Raw genomic sequence first — 12,957 nt, forward strand, 5'->3', positions numbered from 1 at the left:
CAAAAGTGAACTGCTGTGAGGGAGAAAAACCCAATAAGGATATACAATTCCTTACCAAATATAAGTTCAACTCTGCTAAAAATAAATACAGTGTTAAGATTAGGAGACAATTTTAGTAAAAATGTCCCTGTGGGTTTTTTCTGTTTGGGAAATTGAGATATGGCTTGGTAATTTGTTGAAGGTTAGTAACTGAGTTTGAATTTAGACCAGATAATAGATTTTGGTTTATTAAAAATTTCCCCTTTTCCTAATGCATCTGCTGATATTCAGTTACTAATGCCATAACAATCTCGACTCACAGACCAAAATTCAAATTTTAATTTGTATTCCAAATCTCGACTATGTTGCCTTTTTAAAAAATGGATGCAATCCATTAAAGGTCGAGCACCTCAAACCTCATTTTCAAGCTAATGTCACATCATTGTACAACTCTGAATATTCCATGAGACTATTGACGATTTTTCCCTGTCCTTTAGTTTACAGACATTATCATCCATAATTTTTTAACTTTCTTTTAAATGGGCACAATTTTTACCCAAGGGATGTCTAGACAAAAGATGAGTATAATGCAGCATTGTTGAGAGGGTCCTTCCTTTTAGCTGTTCATCCAGGCAGCAAAGAGGAAGCCATTCTCCCTCAGGTGCTTTCTTGGAGGGCAAATATCTGAGAGCTGTAGAGGTCTTGGGTCATGCCATAACTTTCTTCAATATATTCCTGTTGAATAAAGCATGTTGTTTCAAACTGCAGGAGCAGCAATCTCTCCCTTCCCCATACTCTCTGTCTCTGTCTCTCTCACACACACAGTATCCAGCCCAGTCCCAGCAAGAGAGATAGAACTGGTTTGAGAGAATAACTGGTTTTCATTATAGAAGTTTTCTATCCACATGTAAAAACAGATTAAAGGTTACTGAAGAATTGATGAACCTCACGGTGATTGTTTCCCAAAGGTGTATTAACCATATCTTCCAAAATCCAGCCTATGGAACAGAATTTACCATAGTTTCTGTTTTTTCCAGGACCTTTTTGACACTCTAGATCAAACTTGGGGAATTTTTCTCCTTAGGTGTCCCAACTTCTAAGGTACACCTTCTAAGGTAGAAGCCAGAAAACTTCTTTCCCTACTTCCCTAAATCCTTATCAGGTGCAGGCATATGAACCCTAGTTCTGATGACAAGACCCAACCCAAGGGATTCTGATCCCAGAGTGAGGGATCTGCACACAGAGGGCAGGGGCAAGCCAAGGCTCTGGTTTGAAGGGTAGCATTAAGGGAGATGTAGAACAGTGGGGCCTTGCTAAAGCAATTCTACAGTCTGATTTAGGTATTTGTTCATGGTGGGAAGCCTCTAAATCCAGCTCTCTGGTCCCCAAAGTGGGCATAGAGGAAAAGCATTCAGCATTGGATAAGAGGATCATAACATTAAGTAAATCTAGTACTAATTTCAACATCATACGGAAATATTTCTTGCCTCCGGGTTGGACAGTGTGTGTGTGTGTGTGTGTGTGTGTGTGTGTGTGTGTGTGTATGTGTGAAATAAAAATAACCAAACTTGCCTTCAGGTAGGCCTTCTAGTAAATGGCTTCCTTGAATATCCTTCCATCAGGTTTTGGAAAAACAATTACTTTAGCCTTTAACTGGTGAGGTTTGCATACAATACCCAAAGTTTAATTAGGAAGTACTAAAATAGATAAAATATTGAGCTTATTCCTGTGGTAGAATCCTATACAGCAATAAAAATGGAAAAACTGCCAGTTCAAAAATGATGACTTTTAGTATTTCTTTTCTTTTTGCAGTGCTGGGACTGAACTCAGAAACTTGCACTTGCTAGGCAAGTGCTCTACCACCAAGCTACATCCATAGCCCCAGACATAAATTTGAACAGAAGGAACCAGGCACAAATACTGCAACTGAACGAGCCCTTTTATAGAAGAAAGAAAAACCAAACCAGGATGATTCTTCAGGATACTTTGAGGGATGGGCACAGTAGTTTCGGGATCTGATGGCAAGCTATTTCTTCATCTGGATGGTGAATGTGTGAGTGAGTTTATCTCTTTCTTTCTTTCATTTTTTTCCCCCTTGTTTTTGTTACTGGGAATTGACCCCAGGGTCTTGCATATGCTAAGTATGTGTCCTGTCACTGAGCTACACTCCCAGTTCTGCTATTTTGGAAAATTATTCACTAATGACTTGTGCCCTTTTCTGTATATATTTTATACTTCAATCAAAAGTTAAATTTAGATTTATGTCATTTTTTGAAACTCTACATCTCTTAACCGCATTTAATCTGACACATGATTGATTGAGTTTAACTACTTATTATGCATTGCCTGACCTAAAGAGTTGGCCTTAATGACTGAAGAAAAAAAATATCAATACCTGGGGAATTCTAAACAGAGTCAGTACGTAAGGGCTATATTTCAATATATTCAAATGAAATAAAAGATCAGCCTGACAAGTTTTATTATGCCAACTAGTCATTTTCAATGGAAACATCAATCTACTGTGTGTTTAGGTGTTCTCTCAAGTCTCTAAGTTCAGAGTCCTCCAGTGCCTTTTCCTTTGCTATATGGGAGTCCCCAAACCATGACTCTGAAAAACTATGCCTCTTGGAAAAGGTCCTGTGCATGATAATTCTTTTTAAATGTACAAACAAAAATGACAGATTAAAAAAATTGTTTTTTAAAGGTTAAAAGTTCACATCATTTAATGGGACCCAGCTCTCTGGGGGGAAATAATGATGAGAAAAAAGAAAGGAACAAAGACACCATGGATAATTACACCAAGCAGACAAAGGCGGCCAGAACTATCTTATTTATTATAAAGATACACCGTGAAGAACAAACCCGACTGTATACTGAAGCCTGTAATGGTACATGCCAAAATGTACAGTACTATACAGAAAAGTGCATCGTCACAACAGATTAACAAACATTTTTTTTCTTCTTCCAGAACTGTAAAAGCATCCCCCTTTATGTTCGTCTCAGAGAGGAGGGAATGTGATGGTAAGAGGCAGTACAGAGCATGGGCGAACACAATGGCAGGCAGCAGCGTGAGCAGGGCACGGACAGGTGGGATGGGAGGAGACGGAGTCACTGCTGGGTGAGAAAGGCACAGCCACGTCTAGGAGGAACACGAGACAGTCTGATGACCCGCAAAGATGCATGACAGACACCACTGACCACTGAGGCACAGAAAGGCGGGTAGAAATGGGGCAGGGAGGGATGAAGGACGTTTCCAAACACTCAAGTGGGCAGCAGGAATTGCAGGGAGGAGGAGGTGGGTGGGGCGGGGTGACAGTACAAGAGCAAGGCTAAACTCCTCTAAAATAGAAAGGCACTTTCACATGTACATACTACAGATGTACATTGACACAAGTAGGTAACAGTCACAAGCAGGAAGCTACCAGTACTGCAATTGGTCAAACTGACAGGAAAGGACAATACTGATTTAATTACGTGGGCATGAGTTACCCTTAAGTATGCAGGTAAATAGCAGTCTCTCTTGTTACACAGCCACTTACTATACTTTAAATATCTATAATAACCATCACACTACACATTGAACTTGGATGAATGCTCTAACAGGGGCATTCACAAATGCACGGCTTATATATTTTTTCTTTTACTAAACAATTTCTAAGATAAGCATTATGGAACCCAGTACAATTATTTAAACATACAAAATTCCCTACGCAATTTAAAGATACAGGTACCCTTCTCTATTATACCACATAGACTATTTTCTTTCTTTTTAAAGAAAGCATAATCGGGTAAGTGAAAGCTCAGATTCCAGCTTGTTTTACCCATCTGTGCCAAAGTCACCCTGTACCAAGTCCCATGCTCCAGCCCAGCTGGAGGTTGGGTTCTCAGCCCTGTAGGTGATCCAGAATAGCGGGGCTCTGCACATGGAAGGAGCCTTCAATTCTAAGCTGCTGTGTGTCTCAGGGCCTCTGTGGTGGACAACTGCAAGCAAGACTAAGTCCCAAATGCATTTTTCTGCATTCATAACCTCTCACTGCTATGGTCAGGAGTAAGTATCAAGCCACATCTGAAGTCTTCTTATCCCTAATGGACCCCTAGGCTTTTTAACATTGGATTTCAGAGGCTGTAATCATCAGATGATAGTTTTTTCAGTTAGTGGACTTCAGAGGCTATATCATTCCTAAAAGCTAAGGACACCACAACCAACCCATCCCCTGTTTTCTTTTCACTAAATTATAAACCCATTTTGGGAATGGCAAAAGTACATAGGAAATTCTTACAGAATACATTTGACCCTTGGAGCTCTACATCATTTCATTACCGTTCATGACTAAGGTGGTAGATTACATGGGACCCTGCTGTAAATTATTCTATGGATGGCTCAAGGGGCCCCATGGTCAGATTATGTTGTGTGAAGACATGTGAAACTATTGAACAATGGCATTGACACTGAACGTGAACATGGAGCTCCACAAAGTGCCACTCAACAGGCTGAAACACTTTACTAACACTCATCAGAAAATGTGTACTAAGTACCTTCCTCTCTATCCTAACAATCCACTCCCCAGATCCCTAGCCAAACCAAAAAGCTGACTTGGTACAGCTACTGCACTGAGTTCTATAAATGGGACATGAACACAGTTGTATCAGCTGTGAATATATATACTTGTGCAGGTGGAATAAGGTTAATATTTATAGCATTATAATTTACTCACCATCAAAATGATCACCTCCCCAAACTGTAAGACTGCTAAGACCCTTGAAATGGAGAGGGGGACATAGCATCTCCAAGACTCATTTCCTTTTTTCTCTCCCTCTTCCCTGTGTCTTCCCTCTGTGCGCTGCACCTGTGGCCCTAAAGAAAGCCGTGAGGCAGGTGAAGCTTCTCAGCTGCTGCAGCTTTTAATGAGCTTTACTGGGTGTTATTTTGGGTCCTTTGCAAAGAAAGTGGTTACCTTGTCTTATCCTTGGACTCTGAAGACTTACTAAACAAAGTAAGAAGAGGCCAGAACTTACTGAGTCCTTGCTCACTTGGAGGTCACATGCTTTGCTTGTTATTGAGGAAAAAGTCTGGAGGTGACGTTAGGAGTATTGGGAGAAAAAGTGGGGAGAAGCCAGAGAAAGGGAGTGATGGGGTACAATAGGAGCTGTTTCCTGAGAGAAGGCACAGTCTCCCAGACTCTACAGCAGCACGTCCTCTGTCATCCAAGGCAGCAGAGGCCTGATTTGGGGGGCAGAAAGGCAACTGTTATTCCATTATAGTGGAAACACTAAGAGAGAAGACCCTGGGGAGGAATACCAGGGAGATGAAGGAATGAACTTGAGGGAGTAAGATCTAAAAGCTATAGTCAAAAGTTCATAGAAGGCATTTAAAAATAAATTCAGAACACCTGTGTCCTTCTCATGCATTTTGTTAACCTCTTACTCTTCCATTAGAGTAGGAAAATGGTTTTAAGAATCCTGATTATTTTTAAAAAACTGAGGATTATAAAAGAAAGTTGAAACTTGTCAGAGAATTTAAGGGAGAACTGTTTAAAAGGGTTGGTGCTATTCAAAACTCAGTCCTAAGTGGGTCTCTGTTGTGTCAAAGGTCTGAACAACCACTGAATTTAGGGGAAATGAATTTAGGCTGAGCTGGGCCTCTTTTTCAATATGGCCAATAAAGAATCATTATGGAAATTCTAAGGCTTATAATTTATAACCATACCTGGAAATACTCGGGGGGCTGCTGGGGGGAATCCCACTATTCAATCCATTTGTGAAATCAGGCCTCAGGCAAGCAATTGGCAATGTCATTTGAAAGATAATAATACTTCATTAATTTAATCTCTTTCTGCAAATAGAACAATTAATCTGGCAAATTGAGGTAGAGATCAAAGAAATGATTTTAGTACAGATCTTGATTTGTTTCTGCATAATGCATTCACCGGTGGGCCCATTAATTAAAGTTCCTGCTGTGCAGCTCTTAGGTGGACATGCAATTGGATGCCAGTTTGAAACTAAACCTAGAAGGCAATCAAGAGGTGTCCAGCAGAGTTTGTTCTGAGGCATCCATTTTTGTTTGTTTGTTTAACTCGGGAAGTTCAATGACAATGTAGATAAAATGCTCATAGGTCGATAGATGATATCAGCTCCAGTAGTGGGACAATGGTGATTTGTACCTTCGTAGGAATAATTGCATTCAAGACAATTTGGGGAGGGCCTGGGGATTAGCTCAGTGGTAAAGTGTGTGTTTAGCATGCATGAGGCCTTAAATTCAATCCCCAGCTCCAAAACTAAAAGAAACAAAAACAAAACAAAACAAAAACCAATTTTTAAGTTAGAGAAATATAGTAAAAATATGGGCTAATGAAAAATTGTCTCTGTGCTAGGATGACAGAGAAAGAGAGTCTCTAGTTGAGCTCACTTGACTGTGAGTTATATAGAGATTACATGAAAAAAAAAATCATGGTTCCAAGGTACAAAATTATGAGGAAATCACCCTGGAATCATAAGATAATCTTCCCACTATGGCCTAGCATGGCTTTTGAACTCAAGTACCATAGTCAGTTCTGGGTTGGCTCAAAGAGAAAAATGGAGAGGAGAGCTGGGATTTCAAATGCAGGCTTATCAGGCCTTTGTGATGTATTTAAAGGAAGCAAGGTAATTTTGTCAGAGGAGAACACATAGTGAATCAAGGATTCATGTCCTGTCTGCTCTCTCCATTTCCAAAGAGGATAACATAAGAATTTAGGGGACACATATTTTGTAGGCAGATATTGAACAACAGATTTTTTTTTTTTTAGGGGTTTGTGGTATCACTAGAAAATCTTTAACATTAGACTGTTCTAGTCCTTTCTAGGCCCTGATGGACTTGGACATCTCTGGGGCCTGATCATGCTTATGGAAGGATTCACATCTATAGCTTTGAGATGGCATCTCTCTCTCATTTCCCGGGTTCAGTTCAAGCAATAACTGTGAGGTTCTACTCCCTTCACTGGTCTTTCAACTGAACCCAAGGAAATGACTGTTACAGAAAAGGCAATCATTCAACTCATTCAAGCCACGGGCTGAAGGTCCCACTGTGACAACCCTTTTTTAAGTTTTTAGCAGGAGCTTGACCCCTACTCTGAATGGAATCAGAGGTGCTCACTCTCAGCTGCCAAATAGTGCCATAATCTTTCAGCTATTACCCTAAGTGCCACAGACCAACACTGGTTCTACTCCAATAAAACCTGGCACTCAGATTCTCCTGCTTTCAGGAGATTCACCTGGGCTCCACTAAGCCTGAAGCACTGGACAATGCGGGGAGTGGTGTTGCCTTCATTACAAGTGGTGCAGCATTGGATTTTCAAGTAAGTCTAAGTGTTTCTATTGTCTTTAAAATGACATATGTCCAGTTATTTAAAAAATTACAAAATACAAATGCCCGTGTTAAGTTAGCTAGTTGCAGACATAACATTCGACAACATAGAAAAGCCAAAAGATCTCCAGTTATAAGCACAAAACTAAGGAAAGTTATGGATCACTGACTTTTGTCACTAATCCGTTTCTTTTAAATCACCTCCCCTTATGCCTTTGCTCAGCTGGTTTTTACATCGTGCAAGACTTGTCTGTTGGACCCTGGGAAGGTGGGGCAGGTCCTATGGTAGGATTTGTTTTTGGAAGAACAGCAGGTTTTGGCCTAAGGGCTGGGGGCTTCAGCTGCACGCCCATTCTGGGTGCCACCATAGGCTTGAAAGTACTCATTGTGTCACTGGAAGAGCTAGTGCTACGTCGAATCTGAGGCTCTGAGCTCCTGAGGGCAATGTTGTGCAAAGGGCTGAGAGATTCTGTGGAAGTAGCAGGGGTGGGAGAGTTTTTCACTTGTTCCAAGGTATCCAGCACCACATCAGGGGCATGCTTTGCTGTGCTCTGTCTCTCCAGTTCCCGGAGTTCATTCAAAGCAGTGTTCATTGTCTCTTCAATATCCTATTGAAAAATAGATGGAAAAACAGACTGAAAATGAATACTAAAGTATAGAAACCCATACATTTCATTTCAAAGAAAACAATTCAGCAGAGCATAGTCTACAGAATGTACAAATATAGCGCCATCCCATGCAATTAGTTTGACTCTAAATGTTCAGGAGACCAAGATGGGGCAATATCACAAACATTTGCCATTCTAAGGCACTAGGAAGCCTCTTGGTATTTTCTACCTTGCATGCTGACTTATTTTTTTAAAATGTATTTAAAAAAATATTTTCAGTTGTTGTTGGACCTTTATTTTATTTATTTATATGTGGTGCTGAGAATTGAACCCAGTGCCTCACACATGCTAGGCAAGTGCTCTATCACTGATCTGCAACCCCAGCCCTTAAGTGTATTTTCTTATTGGAGCATTATAGTTACACATAGTGACTGGGTTCATTTTCACAAAATCATACATGCATGTAATTTGATTTAAATCCTCTTTCTCCCCATTTACCTCCTAGCTTCCTCTCCTTATTTTCCTTCCTCTATTCCACTTATCTTCCTTTTACACCTTTTTAAAATTTTTTATTGGTACTTTCTACGTATACATAAAGTATATGTAGAAATTTCCTATGGCATATTTATATATGCATAGAATGTAATTTTGTTAACTTGATTCTATATTCCACTTTCCCATCCCTCCTCCCTCCCTCATCTTCTTCTACTCCACTGATCTTCCCTTTATCTTTATGATATTGGAACACCCACCCCAATCTTCTTTCCCTTATTTTTCTCTAGCTTCCATATATTACAGAAAACATTCAACCCGTGATTTCCTGAGTCTGGATTATTTCACTTAGTATGATGTTCTCCTTTTCCATCTATTTACTAGCAAATGCCATAATTTCATTCTTCTTTATGGTTGAATAAAACCATATTGTGTATATATACCACATTTTCTTGATTCATTCATCTACTGATGGGTATCTGGGCTGATTCCATAATTTGGCCATTGTGAATTGTTCTGTTGTAATATATATAATGAAGTGGCTATATTACTATAGCATGCTGGTTTTAGTTCTTTTGGATAAATACCAAGGAGTGGGAGACCTAAGTCAGAGGTGGTTTTATTTCTAGTATTTTGAGGAATCTCCATACTGCTTTCCAGAATGTTTGTATTAATTTGCAGTCCCACCAACAAAGTATGAGTTTACCCTCCCCCACAACCTCTCCAGCATTTATTATTGTGTACTTGATAATTGCCATTCTTACTGGAGTGAGATGAATCTTTGTGTAGTTTTGATTTGCATTTCCCTGATTGTTAGAGATGTTGAACATTTTTTTTCATATATTTCTTGGCCATTTGTTTTTCTTCTTTTGAGAAGTGTCTATTTAGTTCTCTTGCCCATTTTGGGGGTAAATATTATTTTTTTTTTTGCATGTTAAGATTTTTGAGTTCTTTCTATATTCTGGATATTAATCTCCTGTCAGAGGTACAGAGGACAAAGATTTACTCTGCTCACACTCTTAATCATTTCCTTTTTAATCTGATGACATCCCACTTATTGATTCTTGGTTTTCTTCTTGAGCTTCAGGGGTCTTGTTAAGGAAGTAAGTGCAAGTGCTGACTTTGTTTTCTTCTAGCAGTTGTAAGGTTTCTGGTCTAATTCCTAAGTCTTTGATCCATTTTGATTTGACTTTGTGAGGGTGAGAGAAATCTAATTTCATTCTTCTACATATGGATATCCAGTTTTCCCAACACCATTTGTTAAAAAGGCTATCTTTTCTCCAGCATATATTTTTGGCACCTTTGTCCAATTTATCAGACAGAAATTAGTATATGGGTTTGCATCTGTGTCCTCTATTCTATTCCATTAGTCTTCATGTCTATTTTGATGCCAGTACCATGCTGGTTTTGTTACTATAGCTCTGTAGTATAATTTAAGGTCGGTATTGTGATGTCTCCTGCATCAAATTTCTTTCTTAGTATTGCTTTGGCTATTCTTGGCCTCTTAGTCTTCTTAATAAATTTAAGGGACAATTTTTTTCTAATTCCATTTCCTGTCTTCTATTGATTTGGAATCAGTTTGTTCTTCTTTTTTAAGGACTTGAGGTGGAACATAAGCTTATTTATTTGGGATCTTTTTGTTGAACCAAGCTTATCTCCCTGCATTAAAACCCACTGGATCATGGGGTATTATCTTTTTAATGTGTTTTTGAATGCAGTTTGCTAATATTTTATTAAGGATTTTTGCATCTACAGTCATCAGAGGTATTTTTTTCTTATTTATATATGACAGTGGAATACATTACAATTCTTATTACACATATAGAGCACAATTTTTCATATCTCTGGTTGTATACACAGTATATTCACACCAATTCATGTCTTCATACCTGTACTTTGGATAATAATAATCATCACATTCCACCATCATTAATAACCCTATGCCCACTCCCTTCCCCTCCAATCCCTCTATAATATAAATATTGAGGGGTTATATCACTATAGTATGCTGATTTTAGTTCTTTTGGATAAATACCAAGGAGTGGGATTCTTGGTATTTTTTGTAATAAATTTTCCTCTTTAGAACTGCTTCACACTATCCCAGAGCTTTGATATGTTTTATCATATATGTTCTCATTTTTTTCTAAGAATTTCTTGTTTTCTTCTTTGATCCATTCTTTATTTAGTCTCTCTGTGTTTATGTGGTTTATATTCTTTTTCTTGTTGATTTCTAGTTTCATTCCATTATGATCTGATGGAATGCATGAGGTTATATCATTTTTTTGTATTTTCTAAAATTTACATTGTGACCTAGAATATGGTTGATTTTGGAAAAGGTAGCATTAAAAGAAAGTTAATTCAGTTGTTTTGGGGTGAAATAGTCTGTAAATATTTATTAGGTCCATTTGACTTATAGTATTATTTGAGTCAGTAATATCTTTATTGATTTTATATTTGGATGACCTATTGGTGATAATGGTGTTTTGATAATACAATATCATTTAACAATACAATATTATTGTATTGGGATCTATCTGGGGTTTAATGTTAAGAATTATCTTTTTTTAATGTAATTAGGTGCACTAATATTTGGGGCATATATATTATTATCATTATATCTCTTGTTCCCTTACCAGGATATAGTGATCTTCTGATTAATTTTTCTGTCTCTTGATTAATTTTTTGCTTAAAATCTGCTTTGTCAGGCATTCTGACTTATTGATATGAAATTCTATTTCAATTTATGATAAAGGATTGCTTAAATTTAAACTGCGACAATCTCTCAAGAAATATAAATAAACAGGATCTTTCAAGAAATATAAATAAGGGGCTGGGGATGTGGCTCAAGCGGTAGCACGCTCGCCTGGCATGCGTGTGGCCCGGGTTTGATCCTCAGTACCACATACAAACAAAGATGTTGTGTCCACCGAAAAAACTAAGAAATAAATATTAAAAAAATTATCTCTCTCTAAACATATATATTATATATATATATATATATATATATATATATATATATATATATATAATCCTTGGATAACTCCTGGAAGTTCTTCAGAATTCAGTTTAGGTCCTTCCCTGATGCCATTATCCAGTGGATTTCAATGGATGTGGTACTATCCCATTGTGGGCATCTTTGTAATATGGTGTGTGTGTGTGTGTGCGCGTGTGCGCGCACGCATACATGTATCCTAAATGTCATAATAATGAGGTGACATCCTAGGCATTCTGTTGTCAGGAGTCAGACATACCAGATATCTTATAAGTACCCTGGATAGTTCATATAATGAATTGTCCTGCATATTGTTCAATTTTTGAATGTCTTCTATAGACATTTGTATAGGTGAAAACTCTATTTATAATAATCAGCACTTAGAACCCACCTCTTAAATTTTCAAATATTTTAATTGACACATAATTATATACATATTTATGGGATATAGTGTGATATTTTAACACACACACATATAATGTGCAATTAGATTAGATTTTGAAGTATATTTGTCATCTTATTTCTTTGTGTTGGGGGCATTTAAAATATTCTCTATTAGCTATTTTAAAATATTTAATTAAATACTGTCAATCACAGTTACCCTGTGGTGCTACAGAACACTAGAAAATATTTCTTAATCCAAATGCACACCTGAACCAGCAATGGTCCTCTCTCCAAACTAATCCCCTTTGAAGACTCTTGCAGTCACTTCTCTACTTTACACTTGTATGGAATCAATTTTTTAGTTTCCACATTTACATAAAAATAGCTGATATTTGATTTCATGTGCCTGACTTATTTATGTCACATAATTTTCTTCATTTCCATCCATGCTGCCACAAATGACAGATTTCATTCATTTTTATGGCTGAATAATATTCCATTCTTTCTATATATCACATTTTCTTTATCTATTCATCTATTAATGGCTAATTCCACACCCTAGGTTATTGTGAACAGTGCTGCGACAAATATAGGAGTGCAGATATCTCTTTGACATACAGATTTTCTTTCCTTTGGATATATGCCCAGGATGTTTTGGTTACTGTAGCATTGTAGTGTGTTCTGAAGTAAGATACTGTGATGCCTTGCTTTATTCTTGTTGCTCAGGGTTGCTTTAGTTAGTTGGGATTTTGTGGCTCCATACAGATTTTAGGAGTGTTGTTTTCCCCTATTTCTGGGAAGAATATCATTGGCATTTTGATAGGAATTACGTTGAATTAGAGTGGCATGAACACTTTAATAACATTAACTCTTCCAATCCATGAACATGGGATATCGTTCCATTTTTTGGTGCCCTCTTCAATTTATTTCACCAGTTTATTTTCCATAAACTATGTTATTCTAACTATATTTTACCTATGGGTTTGCCATACATAGCTTTGGTTTTTTATTTATTTACTTATTGTGGTACTAGGGATTGAACCTAAGGCTTTGCACATGCTAGGTAAGTGCTCTACCACTGAGCTATATCCCCAGTCCCTTTTATTTTTCATTTTAAGACAGGCTCTTTCTTACTTAAATTATCACTATTTGCAGATGAC

At 37.7% G+C, this 12,957-nt stretch overlaps 1 protein-coding gene across 2 annotated transcripts in view; it reads right to left on the reverse strand.

Annotated features, from left to right (window-relative positions):
- Positions 1 to 2,794: 2,794 nt before the first annotated feature.
- Srgap1 (SLIT-ROBO Rho GTPase activating protein 1) overlaps positions 2,795 to 12,957 on the reverse strand; it is a 283,699-nt gene continuing 273,536 nt past the window's right edge. For both annotated transcript variants that reach the window (XM_048805875.1, XM_048805869.1), the window contains exon 22: positions 2,795 to 7,929. In XM_048805875.1, the coding sequence (XP_048661832.1) occupies positions 7,552 to 7,929 (378 nt within the window). In that variant the 3' untranslated portion in view covers positions 2,795 to 7,551. The remainder of the gene's footprint in view (positions 7,930 to 12,957) is intronic.

The sequence above is a fragment of the Marmota marmota genome, unplaced genomic scaffold, assembly GCF_001458135.2.
Source record: "Marmota marmota marmota unplaced genomic scaffold, marMar, whole genome shotgun sequence".
Taxonomy (NCBI): Eukaryota; Metazoa; Chordata; class Mammalia; order Rodentia; family Sciuridae; genus Marmota; species Marmota marmota.